General features: G+C 46.0%; 2 protein-coding genes across 11 annotated transcripts in view; both read right to left on the reverse strand.

The window, feature by feature from the left end:
• Nucleotides 1–23381, reverse strand: part of HDHD3 (haloacid dehalogenase like hydrolase domain containing 3) — a 169322-nt gene that overhangs the window by 112872 nt on the left and 33069 nt on the right. The window lies entirely within an intron of this gene.
• WDR31 (WD repeat domain 31) overlaps nt 6369–23381 on the reverse strand; it is an 18425-nt gene continuing 1412 nt past the window's right edge. For 3 of the 10 annotated variants that reach the window (XM_082697020.1, XM_082697018.1, XM_082697015.1), the window contains exons 2-10: nt 18013–18159; nt 17416–17548; nt 15872–15946; nt 14979–15123; nt 14164–14264; nt 12226–12293; nt 11076–11217; nt 9304–9466; nt 6369–7568 (exon numbers count right to left, since the gene is read on the reverse strand). In XM_082697020.1, coding sequence (XP_082553146.1) covers nt 7408–7568; nt 9304–9466; nt 11076–11217; nt 12226–12293; nt 14164–14264; nt 14979–15123; nt 15872–15946; nt 17416–17548; nt 18013–18059 — 1035 coding nt within the window. In that variant the 5' untranslated portion in view covers nt 18060–18159 and the 3' untranslated portion in view covers nt 6369–7407. The other 7 variants (XM_082697019.1, XM_082697013.1, XM_082697022.1 and 4 more) reach the window with 5 other exon arrangements.

A 23381-nucleotide genomic window follows, 5' to 3' on the forward strand; every position in this document is an offset into this window, starting at 1 on the left:
TCCGGAGGGAGCCAGATGGAAGGCAGACACAGAGGACAGGGAGACATTTTGTCCTATAAATTTCTGCACTCTTGACTGACTATGCGAATGTAGTGCCTATTTCCAAAAATAAGTAAGTTTTAAAAATAAGACTGATTCATCTTCATTGCAAAAAAAAAAAAAAAAAAAAAACCAGAAAGGCATAAAATAGGAAATAAATTCATCTTTAAAATTCAATACCCAGAGATAACACTGCTAACATTTTTTGCTCTATTTTTTCCAGACCTTTATCGATGAATATACAGACACATCCAGATTTATTTTTACCAAAATGGGATGATGCTGTGTGGTGCTGTACTATTACCTGTGTTATTCCCTTAGGGCAAAACATGGACAACATTTTAGTTTAGTTTAAGATTTTATTTATTTGACAGAGATAGATACAACGAGAGAGGGAACACAAGCAGGGGGAGTGGGAAAGGGAGAAGGAGCCTTCAAACTGAGCAGGGAGCCTGATGCTTGATCCCAGAACCCTGGGATAATGATCTGAGCCAAAGGCAGACAGACACTTAACAACTGAGCCACCCAGGTGCCCCGCAGCCTCATTTTAAATGTCTGCATGGTTGTTAAGTCATGTGAAGTTGGCCAGTTCCCAAAAGATTATTTCTGGATGAACTGAAAAAGGTCAGCACCTGGACATGCAGTGCTCTCTGACACCCATTCCCATCACCCCAAGCCTAGGTTTTTAGAATTTGCTGTATTCCAGACCCTGGGGAGATCACATCTAGGAAAGGACTGGACGTTCTTTCTGTTTGTGATGTTTAAATGACGTGACTTATTCCATAGGTACAAATACTTTCTACCTGCCCCTGTCCCTCAGTCTTCATGAACCCCGCTGCCAAGGCACCAGTGAAAGTAGAGGGCTCGGGCAGGAAGAACCAGTCAGCCTGTCCCAAGACCCGTGTGTCCCACCTGGACTGTGCCACATACCATGTGCTCTTTGGCAAGTCCCTTTCCTTCCCTGCAGGACAAAGGTAATAACCTGCACACTGCCTGTCTCACAGTGTTATTTTATTGGAAGACTCCAGTGAAATTATGATTGCAAAAGTAGTATGTAAGATATACAACACTGTATACATTCAAGCTTTTATTGTTCAATTGTGGCCTCTGAACCGGAGATGTCAAGAAGAAATGTAGACATCAAAACCAGTTGGTCCAGCTTCTAACACTGGCTAATGGAGCTAACAGTCCTGTGTACCTTCCAACACTCTACACACTCATCTTTCAAACCGAGGGTTGCAAAGCATAAGAACACAGTGTGGGCAAGTGTACAGAACAAGTGAGATCTGCCAGCTCCCCACCAACGGCTGGGAATGGGAACTGAAACAACCTTTTTTTTTTTTTTTTAAGATTTTATTTATTTATTTGACAGGGATCACAAGTAGGCAGAGAGTCAGGCAGAGAGAGATGAGGAAGCAGGCTCCCCGCTGAACAGAGAGCCTGATGCGGGGCTCAATCCCGGGACCCTGAGATCACGACCTGGGCCGAAGGCAGAGGCTTAATCCTCTGAGCCACCCAGGCACCCCTGAAACAACTCCTTTGAAGAAGAGCTGGTATCTACCCAGGCAGCCGCCCCTGGGGCCCAGAAAGGCCCTCTGCTGGTTATACAATGATCATAAAAGCATGCCTACATCACCACATGACACAGCGTTAGAATGTTCAAAGTAGCATTACTCGTTAAGACCTCCAAATTACCAACACCCTTATGCCCATCAGTAGTTAATGAATCATAACACTGGCCCGTGATCGAAGCTGTCCGGCCATGAGCTGGAGTTGTCATCAACTACATAGGACAGGCTGCCTCCATCCCACAGATGTGCTGAGCAAGAAAAGCCGAGCCAGAATAAGAGCACATGATTCATTTCACTTAAACCTATTGCTGCATAACAGGCTACCCCAAAACTTAAGTGTCCTCAAGCACCAATTTGCTATTTTTCATGATGGTGTGCAGTTTCTCTTCTGATTTCATCGGCGGTGGCATTCAGCTGCACATTTGGCAGGCTCCGAAGGTGACCTTCATCAAACACCTGGCGCTGCTCAGTTCACCACGTGGCTGGGTCACCTCCCTGACAGGCAACAGCTTTCCAAGACAGTCCAAGGGAAGCCACAGGCCTGCTAAGGCCCCACCTACAAGTTCACAGTGTTTGTTCCTCTGCATGTATTTATCTTTAAGATTTTTATTTGAGAGAGAGTGTGAGCAGGGCTGGGGGGAGGTTAAGCAGAGAGAGGGGGGCACAAAGAGAATCTCAGGCAGACTCTGATGAACGTGGAGCCCAATGTGGGGCTCAATCTCACAACCGAGATCAAGACCTGAGCCGAACTCAAGTCTGACTCTTGACTGACGGAGCCTCCCAGGCGCCGCTGTTCCGAGCTCTGCATTTCTATTGGTCAAACTGAGCCAAAAGAGCGGATTCAAAGGGTGGGCTAATAGGTCCAACCTAGTGATGAGAAATCACCTTGCAAAAGGCCACACATATAGGGAAGGAAGAAATCTGTGGCTCTAATTCCCATCTGCCACAATACAGTATGACTTCGCGTATATAAAGAAGAAAAGCAGGCAAAACCGATTTATGCTGCTATAGATTCCTTGGCCGCTAAGCCTGGAGAGGAAGATGAGGGAGAACATCTGCGCTCTGGGATGTACTACACTTCCTCATCTAGGTTCTGGTTGCTAGAGTGTGTTCAGCTTGTGGAAAATCAGCAAGCTCTAAACTTAAGGCATCTGAAATTGTTTATGATTGTGATCGTTGAGTGAAAAGTTAAAATTATATATAGTGGCTTTAAAAGAATGAAGTTCAGGGGCGCCTGGGTGGCTCGTTTGGTTAAGCGTCTGCCTTTGGCTCAGGTCGTGATCTCGGGGTCCTGGGATTGAGCCCCATGTGGGGCTCTCTGCTCAGTGGGGAGTCTGCTTGTCCCTCTCCCTCTGCCCCTCCCCCATTTCTCTCTCAGGTCACAGTCTAGCTTCAGGGCTCCTCTCTTGTTTGTCCATCATCTTGTCCTTGTCTGCACAGTTGAAGCTCTTACTGGTGGTCTGCTTTCCAACTAGTGGGAAGGGACCCAGAGGGCTAATCCCAGACAAACACATTCCTTTGGAGCTAATAAAAGAGAAGTTACACACATCACTTCCACTCACAATCCACTGACAAAAAGTTGTGCTCATGGCCCTGCCTAGCTGGGAATGGAGGCTTAGCGGGGCAGCCTGGGCCAAGGTGGGCCAACTTCAGGAAACGGGTAGCCGTCTGCTGCACTTTTCACGATGAAGCTTTTCTTCACTCATTCTGTTTTCACAAGGCTACCAGAAATAGCTAAGTTCTTTTTTCAGTGTTGAAAGATTAAAAACACCAACTGACCTGAGTTCTATACTTGTAATTCCCGTGTCAAAATCAAGGCTGTTACAGACTGGAAATTTCTGCTACTGTCAACTGGGAGATCAGGAAGTATTTCTTCAGTGACTGTGAACTCAAAACCCCGGGGGAAGTTTCTTTAGTAATCATTGCTCAGATATCAAGTGATGAATCACTGAATTCTGTTCCTGAAACCAGTATCGCAGTGTATGTTAACTAGAATTTAAGTAAAAAAATCTTTAAAAATAATTGTTCAGAAAAATAATGATAATGGTGACTTGTCTGATACTTTTGTGATACCAGTGATATCCACTGTATCACAATACTTTAATAGCTCGTAGCTATTGTATTTTTTGAAGTTTTTTTTTCTATTTTATTTATTTATTTGACAGAGAGAGAGAGACCGCGAGAGAGGGAACACAAGCTCAAACACAGAATGAGAGAGGGAGAAGCTGGCTTCCTGCTGAGCAGGGACCCCGATGTGAGACTCATTCCCAGGACTCTGGGACCATGACCTGAGCCGAAGGCAGATGCTTAATGACTGGCGCCCCTAAAGCTTTTTTTTTTTTTTAATATTTTATTGACTTATTTGAGAGAGAACAAGAGAGGAGTACAAGAAAGGGGCAGAGGGAGAAGGAAAAGCAGACTCCCCGCTGAGCAGGGAGCCGAATATGGGGCTCCATCCCAGGACCCCGGGATCATGACCTGAGCTGAATGCAGACATTAAACCAACTGAGCCACCCAGATGCCCCTGTTTTTTAAAGTTTTGTTTATTTGTGTAATCTCTGCACCCTGTGTGGGACTCGAACTCAGGACCCTGAAATCAAGACACATGCTCTTCTGACTGAGCAAGCCAGGTGCCCCACCTGGTAGCTATTTTCAAGAAAAAAAAATATTTTGAATACAAATTGGGACTTGAATTATAGACAGCCTGGATTATGTGTGAAAAAGTGACATTCAAATGGTATCTTTTCCAGATCATTTTTAACCTTTTGGTAAAATCAAAGATCCTCTTGTAAGACAGTTTCACCCACCCAAAAAAAGGTGTTAATAATCATGAAACATTTTCCTGAAATATATATATGTATATATGTTTTATATTTTTAAGTATCTCTCTACCCAATGTAGGGCTTGAACCCTAACCCCGAGATCAAGAGTCATACGCTCCACCGACTGAGCCAGGCAGGTGCAAATATATTTAACTTATATAAGTAAATACATAAATTTCTTTAAGTTTTAAATATATAATTGGCCAGATTCCAAGGGATTATATACTTTCCTGGAAAAAAAGGTCAACTGCCTTTGGAAAGTTCCTCTTTATGATTTTACAGCCTTTAAAATGAAGTGTTCAGGGGCGCCTGGGTGGCTCAGTGGGTTAAGCCTCTGCCTTCGGCTCAGGTCATGATCTCAGGGTCCTGGGATCGAGTCCCACATCGGGTTCACTGCTCAGCAGGGAGCTTGCTTCCCTCTCTTTCTCTCTCTGCCTGCCTCTCTGCCTCCTTGTGATCTCTGCCTGTCAAATAAATAAATAAATAAATAAAATCTTTAAAAAAATAAAATAAAATAAAATGAAGTGTTCAATGAATGTCCAATGAGCAAATTAATGCATTTTAGTAGCTGGTAACTTAGGTGCTGAGAGTACCTGATTAGGGCATGTAAGACTGAAAAAACCTATATAAATATTTGCATTTATTAATCTGTTTTCCACTTAAAATGCACAGAAAAGGAGGAGCACCTGGGTGGCTCCGTCAAGGGTCTGTCTTCAGCTCAGGTCATGATCCCAGGGTCCTGGGATCAAGCTCCTTGTCAGGTTCCCCACTCTGTGGGAAGCCTGCTTCTCCCTCTCCCACTCCCACTGCTTGTGTTCCCTCTCTCGTTGTGTCTCTGTCAAGTAAATAAAATCTCAAAAAGAAAAAATAAAGCCCAGAAAAGGAATTTTTACATCAAACAAATGCGTAGAGTTTAGGGAAATAAATTAATTGCTAATAGAACCCTGCTAATTTATTTGATTTTCTCACACGTACATTCCCTCTGTTCCCTTTCTCTGGGACGCCCTCCCAACCCACTCCCTTGGATTTTCTGGTTACCGCCTGCCTCCTTGCTACAAGGGTCAGCTGTAGCACTAACGGTTCAGCATACGCGAGGATTTTCTCGGAGATATCTGTGTACTGTTTCTGAGCCCCTGGCCAGAAGGATCTCCTTGGAACCGAAAAGTTAATAATGGTCTAGAAAATACACAAACAGTGTCATGATCTATGAATTTCTAAAATGAACTCTGTGACATCATGCGAAGACAAAGGAGTGGGAAGGAAGGTATTCTGGCTTTGAGTCAGGCAGTCCCTGGTTCAAATCTCTCTTTTCCTCATTAGTACAGTGGTATCCCTGCCTGTCAAATCTCAGTTCTTCCCCCTTCCCACCTCCCCATGTAACCTTGGGCAAAGGACTGAATGTCCCTGGGCCTCAGCCTCCTCCTTGCTCTCCTGGGATAGCCGAGGACTGTAGAGAGAATAAGCGTACTCAGCCGGCTGTAGGTTCTCTGGGAAGGAGCTCCTCTCCCGCCAACCCCTGTCCTTCCAGAGCTCAAAGATCCATAACCTAAGGAATCAAAGGGAAGCCGTACAAGGACTAAAGCTTTACAAGTAAGATCTAAGGAGAATGTGAGAAGGAATGTGTTTGGTGAGAGGAGTGTTTAGTCCTGACAGAGAGCAATAAACAACTATGACCAGCCTTTGTAAGCACCCACTTCCTTGCTTGGCATTCAATACACTTTTACCTAGGGGGTGCCTGGGTGGCTTAGTGGGATAAGCCTCTGCTTTTGGCTCAGGTCATGACCCCAGGGTCCTTCGATCAAGCCCTCTCGTCAGGGCTCTCTGCTCAGCGGGGAGCCTGCTTTCCCCTCTCTCTCTGCCTGCCTCTCTGCTTACTTGTCATCTCTCTCTGTCAAATAAATAAAATATAAAAAAAAAATACACTTTTACCCGGTGATCAGGCAGTACTATGAGGAACGTACGATTTAATTAATACGGAAACTGAGATTTTGTAACAGCCAAGATCATTCAGCTGAATGTGGAGATTCAAACTCGGATCCTCCCACAGGGAAGCCAGCCCCACGAGGGGCACGAGGGATACAAGGACAATGGCTATCAGCTGCTGGTATCAGGGACAGGCAGGGGCCAGAGAAGACAAAAGTGCGGAAGTCTTTGGCTAGGACTCGCTGCTTTATGTGTGGCATCTCCTGAAGACGGGGCAGACTCTAAGTTCTTGGAAGGAAAATGGGCATGTGAGCACCATGCCGGGGACAGATGTCCTGGGGGCCGCACAGGCTGACCTGAGCACCGAGGCCCTCCTCACCAAAGAGCTGGCCTACAGTTGAGTCTGTCCCTCTGTTCTACATTCTTTTTTTTTCTTTTTAAGATCTTATTTATTTATTTTAGAGACTCTCCAGCAGACTCCCTGCTGAGCATGGAGCCCGACGTGGGGCTCGATCCCATCACCCAAGATCATCAATCAAGCTGATTGAGAGTTGGATGTTCAGGGCAAGGCCCTTGGTGGTCAGCATTTTCAAGCCCCCTGGGGTCTAATTTTCATGCACTGGTCTGGGAAGCGCCACCTGCATTCGCAGCCCCTCCCTGTGGAAGCCTAGACCTCCTCACCTTGCAGAGGAGCAGTGACTGCAGCGGAATGTCACGTCCACAACCCATGTCCTCTATGGAGCAGCGCTCCCTTCTCCTATCTGGGTAACTGCGAGGCCACCCAAACAGTCTCTCCCCCAGCAGCTTTTTCTTCTGTGGAGACACAGGTCAGTCTGATACACTCCACCCCATGTTCGGACTCTCAGACAGAGACCTATCGTGTTTCTAAGCTGCACCTGGACTAACGTTGGCCTCGAACCCTGATAGACCTTCTGAGTGTGCGGAAGCAGAGTATTCCACATAGCCCTCCCCACAAGATCACAGGGAAACACAAAGCCACACGGAGAAAGGATGGGCCACGTTTGATATTGTCCAGTGCGTGCCTCCTGGCCTCAGAAGGCTGCCACTTCCTGCAGCTCCAGCCCTTGGCTGCGCTCCACTCTGAGCAGGTGAATTCCTCTGTTGAAACTTGCACACAGTAAGGAGATGGTGTCACCAACAGCCAGAGAAGTCAAGGGTCCTGATCCATCCAGGGACAAGGTGAACAGGCAGGCTGTGGGGGAAAGAGGGAACCAGCAGCTCAGACCAAGGGCTCAGGGTCATGGGACATGAGGTCTCTGAGAAACCCGTGTAAGCAAAGCATGTGCTCTGTGTCCAACCCAGGTAAGAGCCTCATCGCCTGCTCCAGAGGACTGTGCACCTGTGGGGAGGTGAAAGTCCAGGCAGCCACAAGGCTTCAACTTCAGAGAATGGCATGTGGCCCAAACAAGGTGTGTATCCCTTAAAATCCTGTTCAGACAGCCGGGACCTCGCCTGCAAGGACGTGGGAACACACGGCCCTCAGTTCCCACCTGCCCAGAGAACAGAGCAGGGGGCCAGGGCAGAGGAAAACAGACAATGCTGATCTTCAGCTGCTGGCTTCTGGGGTCTTGCTCCCTTCAAGACAAAGGAGATTGGGACCTGAAGGGGAGTCTGGGGCCTTCCAGCTGGCCCGGTCTCCCTCCGTCCCTGTCTCCCCTGAGAACCCTACAGGTGCGCAGCTGGAGGGCAGGGCAACACTTTCAGACCTTGTTCTCCCTGGTGTCAGGCTTATGAACACTGAACCTGACAGCAGCTGCTCTCCCCACCTCCCACAGCTGTTCCACGGGGCAGCTGGAAAGGGCACCTGCAGCGGGCACAGCAGGGCTGTCCTCCCTAGGGAGGTATGGCTCACGAACCATAGACATGATCTCCCATTTTTTCTCTGAGTGGGCTACCCTATCCTTCCCTGCTGGGAGCTGAGTTTCTGTAACATAACTATAGGAGGCATTTGTTGTGAGATTCTTTTTTTTTTTTTTTTAAAGATTTTATTTATTTATTTGACAGACAGAGATCACAAGTAGGCAGAGAGGCAGGCAGAGAGAGAGGAGGAAGCAGGCTCCCTGCTGAGCAGAGAGTCTGAGGTGGGACTCGATCCCAAGACCCTGGGATCATGACCTGAGCCGAAAGCAGAGGCTTTAACCCACTGAGCCACCCAGGCACCCCTGTTGTGAGATTCTTTAATTTAACACTATTCCTATGTCCAACAGAACCCCGGGTTCAGCACAAAATAGTCTGAAGGCAGTGGGGTGCTGGTAAGGCAACTTTCTGGAAGAAAAAACCAGCCACCTTTACTCATAGCATTTGCCACCTTTTGTGGTGAAAATATTCCCACTATGACCATATTAGATATTCCTGAATATTTAACAATCAGCCAGTAGCAGTGGGCTCTGGCATACTTCACTGAGGACTTGGGGGAGCTGTGTTCCCTAAAACATCTTTTTTTCTGGAACTTTGGAGTTCATGACCTGACTGGGATCTCAAACCTGACCTGTAGCATCAAGACAGGGCAGTCTGGGTAGACAGTGCTTACTCTACCTCACCCCCACCACGAGCGGAGACTCTCATTTTTAGTCCTTAAAAAATGAATTTGAAAATGACAATTCTTGTCTCCTTTGCCAAGCATTTTGAGCATCACACATTAAAACCTGATGAAGAACTTTGGGTAGGAAGAACAGTAAGAACCAAATACATTTGAGTTCTCAGGAGTGAGTCTGTACAATGTGGTAGTGGGGCTCACGCAGTGAGGGCCTCTAGCAGGAGGTTCAACAGAATCCTGGTATCTTAGTGTCATCTCTTAACCACTAGGGGCCTGGAGAGTGGCAGAACATGGCTGTCTTTGTATTTGCTGAGCAATGGAAAGAGAGAGTTTCAAGGATGCTTTTAGGACACCATGTGTCTTTGAGAAGCACCACCAGCAGGCTCCTTACCTCCAGTGTCTTGGTTCCAAATCTTCACTTTGCAGTCATGGGATGAGGTAGCAATTATAGGCATTGAGGCCAGCGCTCTTGGTAGAAAGACACAGGATGCAACAGTCTGGAAATGCCCCTTATATTCACATATTCTGTTTCGTGTCTGCCTTAGGTCCCACAGCTGTAGAGGAATGACATAGGTTAGCTCATACACACGTATTTCCCCAGCTTCACACATGCTGCCTCACTGATTTCCACCCGCCACCTTCTCATGATCCACCTGTGTCCCCCACTTACCTCCTCATGGAGCTACCCCTCGTCTTCATCCATCCCATCCACACACCAAATCACCCACCCATATGGTAGTTAGTTATTTTAAACATCAACGATCTCAAACAACCCTGGGTAAGTGTGTGCAGGGAGGGTTGCTGCCTTCCTCATTAATGTCAGGGCCAGGGAAGTGAAAGCTCCAAGTCCTACAGCATGATGGGACAGTATGGCATTGCCTACTTTTTTTTTTTTTTTTTTAGTTTTTTATTTAAGTAATCTCTATACCCCATGTGGGGCTCAAATTCACCATCCCAAGATCAAGAGTCTCATGCTCTTCTGACTGAGCCAGCCAGGCGTCCCGGGGGTGCCTACTCTCTAGCACAGCTCGGCCTCTTGGCCTGTGGGTTCTGTGGAGACCCCATAGTTAAGAGTACCTTCTCATAAGCACACAGAGACGCAGACCTTCTGACTGATTGCCTCCACGCTGAACCTTGGTATATGAAGATGAGACCCTCCAACAAAGGAGGTGACAATGCTGCCAATTACACTCTTGTTGACACAATCAGATCACAGCTAGAGAACAAGGTTCAGGGAAGAGTGCAAACCGAATTGTGTCCAAAATATAATGAAGTCACTGGGCACCATGTTAATTCAGGAGAACATCCAGAGAGGAGAGTGATCTGAACTGTATCCGAAAAATAATGAAACCACAGGACACCGCATCAGTTGTAGGGGCTGGAAATGCTTAGCTTGGGGAAGAGGTATTACATCGATAGCCTGGGGATTCAGTGCCTCAGTGCACCACTTCCTAGAGGTGTGGTCTTGTGCAAGAGACCTCAACTTGCCATGCCTCTGTTTGCTTATCTGTAAAATGGGAATTATAATAGAACCTAATTCATGAGGTTGTTGTAAGGATTAGATGAGACAGTGCATGTAATGTGCTCTGGCCAGTGCTGAGCATGGACTGTTTGGTACAACAGGAGCTCTAATTGTTATATTTGGACCAGATGCTCCTCTTAGCCTATATTCTACAGTGAGGAATCCGAGGTACTTTGGAGATACAATGCAATGTAACCCAAAATTAGGTGCAAGGAAAGGTATATAGGTAAGGGTTGGGATGGGCCATCGACCAACACTGGTGCCTAAGACTCCCTGAAGACCTTGAGCCTCCTGTACCTTGACCCCAAGTACAATGGGAAGACATTCGGCTCTTCAAATAGTCCCTCCCCTCTGTAAGCTCTGCCTGAACTAGGGGCATTAGCAAGCTGGTTCTGTGTTTAGCACCTTCCTATCTTAACTCTCATCCCATGCCTCTGTCTACTCTCAATTCAGAAAGCCCAAAGCTAATGGAGGTTTCTTGAGAGATGCATCCGGAGTACAAAGGCTCACTTACAGTATGCACTCAGAATAGGCCTGAGCTATTAGCAGAGCTGGCCTGGTGGAGCCCAGGATTGGCCGGAGGTCAGAGGAAGCACTTTGCTCATCAACAACCAGGCCCCCAGACACCGACACTCACTCACCGTGGCTTCGCAGCCTTCCCCTCCAAAGCCGTTGCTGCAGGAGACACACTTGTGTCCATCCTCACTGACCTCGCAGTAGGTCTGAATATGCTGCTTTGCGGGAAATACGTGAGCCACCTGCAGCCCCCGGCTATCCCATAACCTGCAAGAAACGAAGCAATGAGCCTGTGGTAAATGTATCGGACAGACCCACTAACGTAAACTGCGGCCCTCCGCGGCTCTGGCCAGTCAGATGGAATGTCATGGTTCACCTAAAAACAGGAGTATGAACCAGATCGACCTCGGAGACACCAAAGCTGCCAGGAAATAGCCAAACTGAATGACATCTGAGTTCTTTCTATTTTGAGACCCACTTAATAGGAATCTAGACCAAGCATCTTAACCGTACAAGTTAGTTTGTTAATTTGGCCCTTTAGGATACTGCTTTCAAGGGACATGAGGATATTTCTGTGCCTGTGACTTAATTGCTTTAAAAGATAGTTATTAGGATCCAGAGGAGCCATCACCGTTCCAGAATCAGATACAAAAGACTTGCAGGCCTTGGCCTACTGGGCCGCGGGGTCCACAGGGAGTGTCTTATTCCGCTTCTCGTCTCATTTTCCACCTCTTTACCTCATTCTTCCTGTTTTCTGAGTAGAACGAATCTCTTCTGAGATCCAGAGTTTCTCGTTGTGCTTTCCACTCAACAAGTCACCTCATTTGACTCTCCTGACGGGGATCCGACCCCACTGGCCCAGACAAGGCTTCCCCTGAGGGCTGGGTGCTTGAGAACATCCGGCCCCCAGCAGGGGAAAAAAATGGAGCCAGGCAGGCAGCTCAAAGCAGGGGCAAGCCAATGACGGGACTGCGCTCAGACTGAATGTGTTCACACTGGGGGTGGGGTGGAGGGGCAAGGGTGGGGTCAGAGTCAGCTGCTTCAGAACCATCCAGGACAGGGGATGGTTTCCTGGCCTGACTTCCTGCCATTCAGCCTCTACCCAGACAGTCCAGGGATCCACGCCAGAGACCCCAGCCCCAGCAAGGGGCAAAGGGGCAGAAGGCCCTGGGAAGGCACAGCAGTGTGGAAAAGCAGAGGAGAGAGGGAGTCATAAAAGCTTGGGAATCACAAACCTTCACCAGAAACACCTTCACGGCTGCTCAGTAAGCCCACCTGATGGTTTTATCTTCAGAAGTCTGTAGTACATATGGTTCTTGGGGGACCCAGCACAGGTGAGTGACCTGGAAAAAGCAAAATTTTCAAAACTTCTCCATACCAAGTCGCTCTTCTATGGCAACTCCTGTAAACCATGCTAAATAGTGTCTCTCCACTTCTCAAGGACGCTGACTCGTACACTCGACTTGGAGGGAGGCTGTGTTTTCGTTTTTTTAAGATTTTATTTATTTATTTGACAGGCAGAGATCACAAGTAGGTAGAGAGGTAGGCGGTGGGGGGTGGGGAAGCAGGCTCCCTGCTGAGCAGAGAGCCCGATGTGGGGCTTGATCCCAGGACCCTGAGATCATGACCTGAGCCGAAGGCAGAGGCTTTAACCCACTGAGCCACCCAGGCGCCCCAGGCTGTGTTTTGCAGATGCCCCCCACTCATGCTCTACTGGACGCCCCTGAATCAGCAGCAGCAATGGTAGTGGCCGGGCCAGTGGTGAGTACCAGAATGCATGCGGGCGCCCCCACTCGTGGTGGAGAACTGCTAGTGACTGGCAGCCACAGAAAGCAGCCCCCCCACCCCGTTCTATGGTGGGACCACTGAAACCCTAGTCTAAGGCCTCACAAGGTTCAGGATGCATTCTTTCTTTTCATCCCTATGACCCCCTGCTGGACAGACATGAAACAGTTTTCAAAATAACCCAAGGAGACACAATTTTCTTCTAGCAACCTCCACAAATATGGAGGGCATAGAGTGAGCATACCATACCCTGCCAGGGACAGTTGTGTTCAAAACTGGAAAAGATGACCACGAGTGATAGTTAATGACCACTAAAGGAACACCTATCATGTCAAATCATGGGATTCTCTCCATTTTATAAATGAAGACACTGACACTCTAAGTGACTTTCTCAGAGTAACTCAGCTAAAATGTGATGGCTCTTGGGGCGCCTGGCTGGTTCAGTTGATAGAGCATGTGACTATTGATCTCAGGATTGTGAGTTTAAGCCCCATGTTGGGTGTAGAGATTATTTAAAAAAAAAAGTAATGGGGGCGCCTGGCTGGCTCTGTTGTTAAGGGTCTGCCTTCGGCTCAGGTCATGATCCTAGGGTCCCGGAATTGAGCCCTACATCAGGCTCCCTGCTCTGCAGGAAGCCTGCGTCTCCCTTTCCCACTCCCCCTGCTGTGTTCCCTCTCTCACTGTGTCTCTCTCTGTCAAATAAATAAATCAAATATATATTTTTTAAAGTGATAAATCCATAATTCGAACCCAGGTATGACTGACCTCAAAGGCTGTGGAGTTTATCTACCAGCCTACTCCCAGAAAACACTGGTCTTCATAAACACAGCAAATTATACATAAAGCAAAGGGTCCTGCTTGTTTCTCTGCACATCAGCTATGAGATCCTGGAGGACAGGGTGGTGTCTTAGGCTACTAACCCTGCTCCTAGCACAGCAGATATGGAAAAACACATTTTGAGGGAATAAATGAACACACCACTTATAATTCCAGTATGAACTAGAAGAGGTATTCTCTGGAGCAGAAGACTTTATTTATTTATTTTTTTTACGATTTTATTTATTTATTTGTCAGAGAGAGAGAGACTGAGGACAAGCAAGGGAGCAGCACGCAGCGGGAGAAGAAGGCCTCCCACTGAGCAAAAAGTTGGATGTGGGACTCAATCCCAGGACCTTGGGATCATGACCTGAGCAAAAGGCAGATGCTTAACCACTTGAGCCATCCAGCCGTCCCTGAAGCAGAAGACTTTAAAGACATCACCCAGCCTGATAACCCTGAGAGGCCAGAGTCTGAAAGAGTTCAGGGTGAGTAGTAATGAGGCGTCAAGCCTCTACTGCCCGGTGTATCTCCTGATCTCTCTCACAGGCTCTTTGCCTCACCACGTGCTCCCCTCTGCTGTCCCACTCTCTACCAACTTTGAGTTCCTACCAGGTTCCTGGAGATGGAAGCTCTCTCCATACACTGTCCAGTCCCAACGTCCCATAGGAGCAGGGTGTTGTCCCGGGAGCCAGTGCACAGCTGTGACGAGTCTGGGGGAACAAGAGAAAGATGGTCCATGAGATGGGCCTGGTATGGGGCTTTTCAGAAAGTACAACGAGGGTGCGCCTGGGTGGCTCAGTTGGTTGAGTGTCTGACCCTTGGTTTTGACTCAGGTCATGAGCCCAGGGTGGTGAGATGGAGCCCTGAGTTGGGCTCCACGCTCAGTGGGGAGTCTGCTTCTCTTCTCCCTCTCCCATTGCTCTCCCCTCCATATCCACTCACACACTCTCTCTCTAAAAATAATCAATCTTGGGGCACCTGGGTGGCTCAGTGGGTTAAAGCCTCTGCCTTAAGCTCAGGTCATGATCCCAGAGTCCTGGGATCGAGCCCCGCATCCGGCTCTCTGCTTTGCAGGGGGCCTGCTCCCCCATTCTCTGACTGCCTCTCTGTCTACTTGTGATCTCTGTCAAATAAATAAATAAAATCTTTTTAAAAATAAATTTTAAAAAATAATCAATCTTAATTAAAAAAAAAAAAAAAAGAGGTGCCTGGTGCCTCAGTTAGGCATCTGCCTTCGGCTCAGGTCATGATCCCAGGATCCTGGGATTGAGTCCCATATCCAAGTCCTTGCTCAGTGGGGAGCCTGCTTCTCCCACTGCCTGCCACTCCCGACGCTTGTATTCTCTCTCTCTGATAAATAAATAAATTAAAAAAAAAAAGAAAGAAAATACAACAGTGTTGGGTAGAGCTCTCTTTGACTTTACCTGGACTCACAGCCAATCCAGTGACCACCATGGCATGGCCAGAGAACTGTTGCCTTGGCTGGGCAGGGCCACGCAGGTCCCACATTGTGGCTGTCCTGTCTCGAGAGGCGCTAAAGAACAGGTTGGATCCGTGAATACAGGCTATCTGCTCAAGAGAGAAAAAAGCACGGGTGTACTTGTTTGATTGGACTTGGAAATGGGCAACAGGCCCGGGGCTGCGGGTGTCAGAGCCTGAGGCTCTCCCCCGGCCCTGTTGGGGTGGAAATGCCCTGCATGTGGGCATCAGTACCCTGCCCTGTGCTGGGAGCTGTGCAGGCGACAGAGTCAGTTCTTGAGGTGGATTTCAGGGAGGGGAGTTGTAGCATTCGCTATCATCTTGGCTGGAAACTTATTCTGCCCCATAATGCTTTTTTAACAAATTAATTATTTAACTGTTGTTGGCTTTTTAAAAAATTCCCCAACTAGACTAGAAGGTTCCTGAATATAGGGATTTTATCAACTTATTTATTTATAAATGAATTATTATATACATCATATATCATTATTATATATAATAAATTAGTGAATAAATGTTATCATAAATGAATATTTATTATACAAATGAATAAATGTTATCATTTCTTATTTTCTAGCTACAGTAAACACACAGGCTGCCTTCAGCACCTGTCCCCGTTAAGTCAGGATAGGCAGGGAGAATTCTTTATTTACCACCTGAGCTATTAAGGGCTCAGTGACAAAATAAAAATCATGTCTAATATGTCTCTAGCAATAGCTAAGGGAATGGTTCACTCTGCTTTTCCTTTACTGCATCAGATGAAGCCCTTGCATTTTCTTAAGACTGAATATCCAATTACTCTAACTTCCCTCCACAATAATGATCATTTGAGAATTACCTTCGTGACCTCTCGTTCATGTCCTCTGAACCTTTTCACCACATCCCCGCTCTTCCAGTTATAGGCCACCACTGTCTGTGGAGAGTCATTAGAATCTCTGTAATATTTTAAGTGACTTTTTATTTAACTAAAACAAGCCTTTACTTCATTATCTACCTAATGTCTCTCTCTCTCTGTCAAGGGTCTTGCATTAGGGCTTTATTTTGTAACCCTTATCCTGTCCCCTACACTGACTTTCTTTTCTTCCTCCTGACTAGTGCTCTGTCTCTCTCCAAGGCAATGGGCCACTGCTCTGAGCCTCATTGATGGGTTCAGGAGGACACTCCCCAAGGGGAACAGACTCAGCCTGAAGGTTCTGGTTGTCTACATGGGATTAGCGTTTTCCCTCCTAATTGTATTGTTCTTCTTTTTTTGTGTATTTAAAAAATTTGTCATCTTAAAAAAAAAAAAAAATTGTCAGGTGCCTGTGTGGCGCAGTCAGTTAGGCGTCCGACTCTTGGTTTTGGCTCAGGTCGTGATCTCATGGCTCATGGGACTGGGCCCCACAGTGGGCCCCGAGCTCAGCAGGGAGTCTGATTCTCCCTCTGCCTCTCCTCCTCCCTCCAACCCCTGCTCTCTCTCTAAAATAAGTAAAATAAATCTTTAAAAAAATCCACGAAATACAGTATGAAAATGAGAAGAATTAAAAGAATTAACATTTCTGCTTCCAGTGTCCTAGCTGCGGGTCCTGTGATCAATGCAAATATGGGAGGGGAAGCAATCAGATGCAGCTGGTACTGGGAGAAGGACAGAAACACAAAAGAGAGAAATCATAATGTTCACCACTGTTGAAATTTTGACAAAAGAGCAGCATAAAAAAGACTAGAAGTCTCCTTTTTTAAAATGTATTTATTTATTTATTTATTTATTTATTTATTTAATTTATTTATTTGAGAGGGGGAGAGAGCACACAAGCAAGGGTGGGGGCAAAAGGAGAGGGGGAGAGAATCTCAAGCAGGCTCCAGCTCTCCACTAAGCATGAAGCCTGATGCGGGGCTCGATCTTACCACCCTAAGATCACAAACTGAGACGAAATCAAAGGTTGGTTAGGGTTAAGCAATCCTAGAGTTAAGCAAGTGCTTCACCGACTGAGCCACCAAGGCACCCCAAGGAAGTCTCCTTTTGTTAACAACTAGCTCCTGTGTCTGTGTGTGGGTATGAAAATGGCTTGGTCAGAATAATACTTGTCAATTATAAGAAGCATGTGGGTGGTCTGGCACATCACTGAAGATCTTACCACCGAACCCTCACAGCTTCCCTGGGAGGCTGGCATTCTCATCCCCATTCCATGGATGTGGAGACTGAGGCTCACGAGCAGTAAATGACTTGCCCAGAGGAACAGGAAGAGGCAGAGCAGGGACTTAGAGCCAGCCTTCCTTAGTCTAAAGCCTATGGTTTTACACTACTCAACCTTGTTGCCAGAAATGCAGAACCAGCATTTCCTTCCCCAACATCTTCCCTTCTCCACAGTCAGCTGGTTCCCTGGGAAGCACAGCAAACCCCACCTTATCTTTTCCTCCAGAGACACACAGGTCTGAGTTCAGAGCAGCAACGACAGAGACACTATCCGCGTGGGCTGGGCCATACTCCAGACAAGCTTTAGTTTGAATTCTCTCCTCTATAATCCCGTCAGGCCTGCTGAAAAGAGGATGGCAAATGAGAGGCCCCGGGGTACGGAGTGCAGTGGGGTAAGGGGAAGACGGAGCAGGCTATGGGAGAGGCCAGGCGGAGGAGAAATCTGGGCAAGGAGTACAGAAGGGCGACCCACAGCCATTGCCAGAAATGGATTATCAATGCTGAGCACGCTCAGAACAGCCGAAGAACTAGAATCCAATAAAGGGGAATCCTGAAGCCAAGAAGCCAGGAGTCTTTGCTCACCTGGAGCTTATTCCCAAAGATACCAGGCCAGGCATCCCAAAGATGCCAGGCCCCTCTCTGTGGGGCTGAGGACACTAGCTAATCAGCTGCTTCTCACCCAAAAGAAAACAGACCGAACTGTTCAAGGAAGGTCATCAGGAATCGCTCTGGGCCTTCTCTTTCTTTAGTAGAGAGTTTTAATGTGACATGATAAAACGTGGGATCCCAGGGTCAGATGGCCGTACCTGTATTTGTAAGTGCTGTGTTTGAGTTTGCTTTGCAGTTTCCCCATCGCTGCACAGAACCTACACAAAACCTTGTGAGAAGGAGCTCGTTTCAGATGCAGCTGAGCAGTGGCATCCCCTGTGGTTGCTGGAAGTTGTCTGTCCCTGCTTAGTGAAAAGAATACATACTGTTAATGTCGTTAGGCATGACAATGGGAGTCTGGTGACCTAAAAATAAAGCCTATTTTATTTATTTATTTGACAAAGAGAGAGAGAGCACAAGCAGGGGGAGTGGTGGAGGGAAAGGGAGAAGCAGGCTCCCTGCTCAGGCAGGGCTCCATCCCAGGACCCTGAGATCCCGACCTGAGCCGAAGGCAGATGCTCAACTGACTGAGCCACCCAGGCCCTACAAGCCTTTTTTTAAAGACTAATCCATTGTACTCATTTGCTTTTCCTCTTTTCTTTGACTCTTCCCATGGCCCTGGGAATGTACCCTCCCATAAAGCATTAGCAGATCAGCAAAAGCAAAAACAAAACTAATTTTAAAACTACAGAGAGGTTTCTTGGGGTGCCTGTGTGGAGTGGCTACTTTAATAAGTAGAGAATCTCCTTTTTGGACAACAAAAATGTTCTGGAACTAGACAGTGGACATTGTCTATGTACTAAATAAGAGTAAGTTTTATGTTATATGTATTCTACCACAACAAATACTAGGAATATGTATTTGAAACTAAGAAATAATTTTTACCAGTATAGCTTCTTGGAAAGGAAGAGCCTTAGTTATTCCTAGCTTGCTCGTTTTTTGTTTTTTTTTTTTTAAATAATTTCATGTGACACTTTTTTAAAATCAGTGTGCCAGGTCATGGGGTTATTCTGTAGTAACAATGAGCTAAAGGGGCACCTGGTTGGCTCAGTCCATAGATTATGCAATTCTTGATCTCAGGGTCATGAGTTCAAGCCCTATGTTGGGTATAGAGTCTACTCTTAAAAAAAAGAGAGAGAGAGAGAGACGTGAGAGCTGATACAGGTAATGATCTATCCAGTACTAAACCAGTGTGGATTCCTGAGACCCTTTCAAGAAGTCTGCCTCTCCCTCTGCCTCTCCTCCCTGCGCCCCCAACTGGTGCACGCATGCGCTCTCTCTCTCTCTCTCTCTCTCTCTCTCTCTCTCTCGTGTGTGTGTGTGTGTGTGTGTGTGTGTGTGTATTCTCAGATAAATAAATCTTAAAAAAAATAATTATTATTTTGGGAGGTAGAAGGGGTAGAGGGAGAGAAAGAATCTTTTTCAAAAAATATTTTATTTATTTGAGAGAGAGAGAATGTGAGAGAGAGCATGGGGAGTGGGAGGATGGTGGGGAGGAGGAAGAGGGAGAAACTGACTCCCTGCAGATAGGAGGTGGAGGCGGGGCTTGATGCCAGGACCCTGAGATCATGACCTACGCCGAAGGCAGACACTTAACCAACCGAACCACCCAAACTCCCAGAGAGAGAGAGAGTCCTAAGCAGGCTCCAAATTCAGCACAGAGCCAGACACGGGGCTCAATCTCACAACCCTGGTATCATGACTGAGCTGAAATCAAGAGTCGAATGCTTAACTGTCTGAGCCACCCAGGCGCCCCAGGAAAGAGCCAGCCCGGCTCGAATGACCAGAATGGTCTACAGGAACAACAGCAGGGAAAACTCCCAAATATTCTCAGTGATACCATGAAAAGACAGTTTTCCAGAAGAATTTCAGCATACATTTTGAAAAGCTGCCAGAATCGATCTCCGGACAAGACAGGTAGCCGTACAGAAGCACAGTGCAGTGACAAAAACGGTGTGTCGGGGGCACCAAGAGCCCTGGGCTCCAGCCCCAACTCTCCCTCATCCCACTGTGTGTCCTTGGGTTCCTCCATTCCCTGCTCTACACCTCAGCTTCCCCATCAGTAAATGACACCAGACTAAATACTTTTTAACAGACTGTGTATTCCATGAGAGGAAGGAGTCTATCATATCATACTCATCTTTGTACCTCCAGTGGCTTGCACAATATGGCAAAAATATTTCTTGTTAAGTAGTGTGAATCTAAGGCCCCTTCCAGTTCAGACATTCTAAAATTCTCTATAATAAGTATATGATATGCTGCCAGAAAAAATTCCAGGATAATTTTCAAAACTCTTGGGATGTTGTACTGCTTATAGACAGATGGAGGTTGCTGGGCTGCCTATCTGTAAGCATAGCCCATTTTTCAACATTACCGTCAAACTAAGGACAGGTGCCATCCATAGATCTAGGTCACCAAAAACAGCAGATGCTATAAATGGACTGGCTTTACTTAACACTGATTGGATTCTTAGCTGATATCTTCAGACAGCCATATTTCCCATCTGAAGAGCACTCACAGGACGCTCTAAGCAAAAGATAACTTTTAGAATTATTTACCCCCAATCCAATAGGATCTTCTGGTGAGCTGCTATATTTAACGCTTTGTAATGTTTATTCTTTGGAAAATGGTTCAGGCAGCAACTTCCTAATCTCTGTAATTACTGAAAAGACGCTTAAATTAATCTCTTCTCTGAGCATATGTTTGCACTGAAAGGAGATTCACAAGGTAAATAAAGACCTTGTTAAATGAGAGAGATTGTTAAGTGTAGCTTTCCCTCACAAAGAAAGAAATATCTTACAAAATTCCAAGGTCATATAACTGGCATATTTCCAACACTTAGGGAAAGTATACCATAATGTTAATTATACATCTATTTTTATTTTCACTTATTTAAGTAAGTTCTACACCGAACATGGGGCTTGAACTTAGGACCCCAAGATCAAGAGTCACACAATCTACCTACTGAGTCAGTGAGGTGCCTAGATTTATCTATTTTTTTATGATATACAAAGTAAGGGGGGGCACGTGGCTGGCTTGGTCATTAGAGCATGTGACTCTTAATATTGGGGTTATGAGTTTGAGCCCCACATTTGGTGTAGAGATTATTAAAAAGAAAATTTTTAAAGATTTTACTTATTTATTTGACAGAGAGAGATACAGCGAGAGAGGGGATATAAGCAGGGGGAATGGGAGAGGAAGAAACAGGCTTCCTGCCAAGCAGGAAGCCCAACACGGCTCAGGAAGCCCAACATGGGGCTGGATCCCAGGACCCTGGGATTGTGACCTGAGCCAAAGGTAGATGCTTAATGACTAAGCCACCCAGGTGCCCCTTAAAAAGAAAATCTTAAAAAATGTGTGTGTGTGTGTGTGTGTGTGTGTGTAGGTTTAAGTATAGGTATATATATGTGCTACTTTATTTTTTGAGACTTTTTTTTTTAATTTGAGTGAGAGGGCCTGTGTGCATGAGCTGGGGGAAGGGGCAGAGGGAGAGGGAGAAACATAATTCCCATCGAACAGGGAGCCCCAATGGCAAAGTGGGGCTCGATCCCAGGATGCTAGGATCATGACCCCAGCTGAAGGCAAATGCTTAACCCACTGAGCCACGCAGGCACCCTATTATTATTATTTTTAAAGATTTTATTTTAAGTAATCTCTATACCCAGTGTGAGACTCAAACTTACAAAGCCAAGATCAAGGGTCACATGCTCCATCAACTGAGCCAGCCAGGCACCTCCAAAGTAGGATATATTTAGATACTTAAATATATCATTAAACATTTTTATTTTACTTATAGTGCTTCTGTTCAAAAATTTTCAGAGCTGACTGCTACTGTTTTTCTGTGAAGAAGCCAATTTCACCTGCTTAAAATAGTACTTCAGTAAGTATGAATCACAGAATTTGAGATGGAAGAGCTTTTCAAAATCATCACTATTAAACCCTTAATTCAAAGATCTGAAGAACCAGGGCAGAAACATCATCTGTTCAGAATTCTAACTAGGTACATCTCTTGACTTCTGGTCTAGAGTTTCCCTTATAAACATCTCCAAAGAAGACACAGTTTTACTGCATTTTAACAATTGTATTTTAAAAACTTGAATAAATAAATTCTAATCACCAACTGACAGTGTAGCTTATTCTAAAACTGAAGAGCAATACAGAAGAGTCAGGTAGGGTTGCCTAGGTGGCTCAGTGGGTTAAAGCCTCTGACTCGTCTATGTAAAATGGAATAATATCTCTCACTGGCTTCTGGAAGGATTAAAGATAGCATGTACCAAGGATTATTCTAAATGCTTTATATTTATTAACTCTTTTGATTTATTCCACAAGCCTCTGAGCTAGATGCTGTTATTGTCTTTGTTTTGCAGATGAGAAAAGTGAGGTGCAGAGAGGTCACATAACTTGCCCGAATTTACAAATAAGTTGCAAATAAGTGGCAAGAAGAGCTTGCTCTCCATCAGCATAGTATACTGCATCTCTGCAAAAGCTTGTGCACAGACAGCCCTCAGCTGCACCTGGCCATTGGCATGAGTGACAGCAACCGAATGGAGCAATTTCTGTCAACTTGACCCTTAATACCATGGTTAACATACACATATTAAACATACATAACAAATATACACAGAGAATATTTACAAATGGGTTTATGAGTCTGAAGGACATGAAGTTGAAGCCAATTATGTCTCCTGCCCAGAGTGATTGATCACACGAAGGCTAAGAATTCATTAAGTTGGGACGCCCGGGTGGCTCAGTTGGTTGGATGACTGCCTTCGGCTCAGGTCATGATCCCGGAGTCCTGGGATCGAGTCCCACATCGGGCTCCCAGCTCCACGGGGAGTCTGCTTCTCTCTCTGACCTTCTCCTGGCTCATGTTCTCTCTCACTGTCTCTCTCTCAAATAAATTAATAAAATCTTAAAAAAAATTCATTAAGTTATACATTATATACCAAGGCAATTTAAAATCTCAACAACAAAGTATACATACTGGGATAATGTTCATATAGTTGTTCTTTCTTTTTTTTTTTTTTAAAGATTTTATTTATTATTTGACAGAGAGAGAGACAGCAAGAGAGGGAACACAAGCAGGGGGAGTGGGAGAAGGAGGAGCAGGCCTCCCGCTGAGCAGGGAACCTGATGCGGGGCTCCATCCCAGGACCCTGGAATCACAACTTGAGCCGAAGCCACCCAGGGGCCCCTATAGTTGTGATTTCTTATGAGTAATCTAAGCAGTGAAATTCTACTCAGTTATCTTCCACTGTTTATACTATGAACATGTAATCTACTTTTGAGGAGGGACAGGGTCTTATTCATTTTTGTATCTGAGCTTAAAGCATAGTCTGGGACAATGGATGCAAGGCAAATATCTGTGGAATGAATGAATGGATGGTATATTAAGGTAGAGTCTGTTTGGCAAGAAGGCTTTTTTTTTTTCTTTTAATGTAGGCTCCAGGGATGCCTGAGTAGCTTAGTAGGATTTAGCATAGGACTCTTGGTTTTAGCTTAAGTCCTGATCTCAGGGTTGTGAGAC

The sequence above is a fragment of the Mustela nivalis genome (assembly GCF_964662115.1).
Source record: "Mustela nivalis genome assembly, chromosome: 13".
NCBI classification, from domain to species: domain Eukaryota; kingdom Metazoa; phylum Chordata; class Mammalia; order Carnivora; family Mustelidae; genus Mustela; species Mustela nivalis.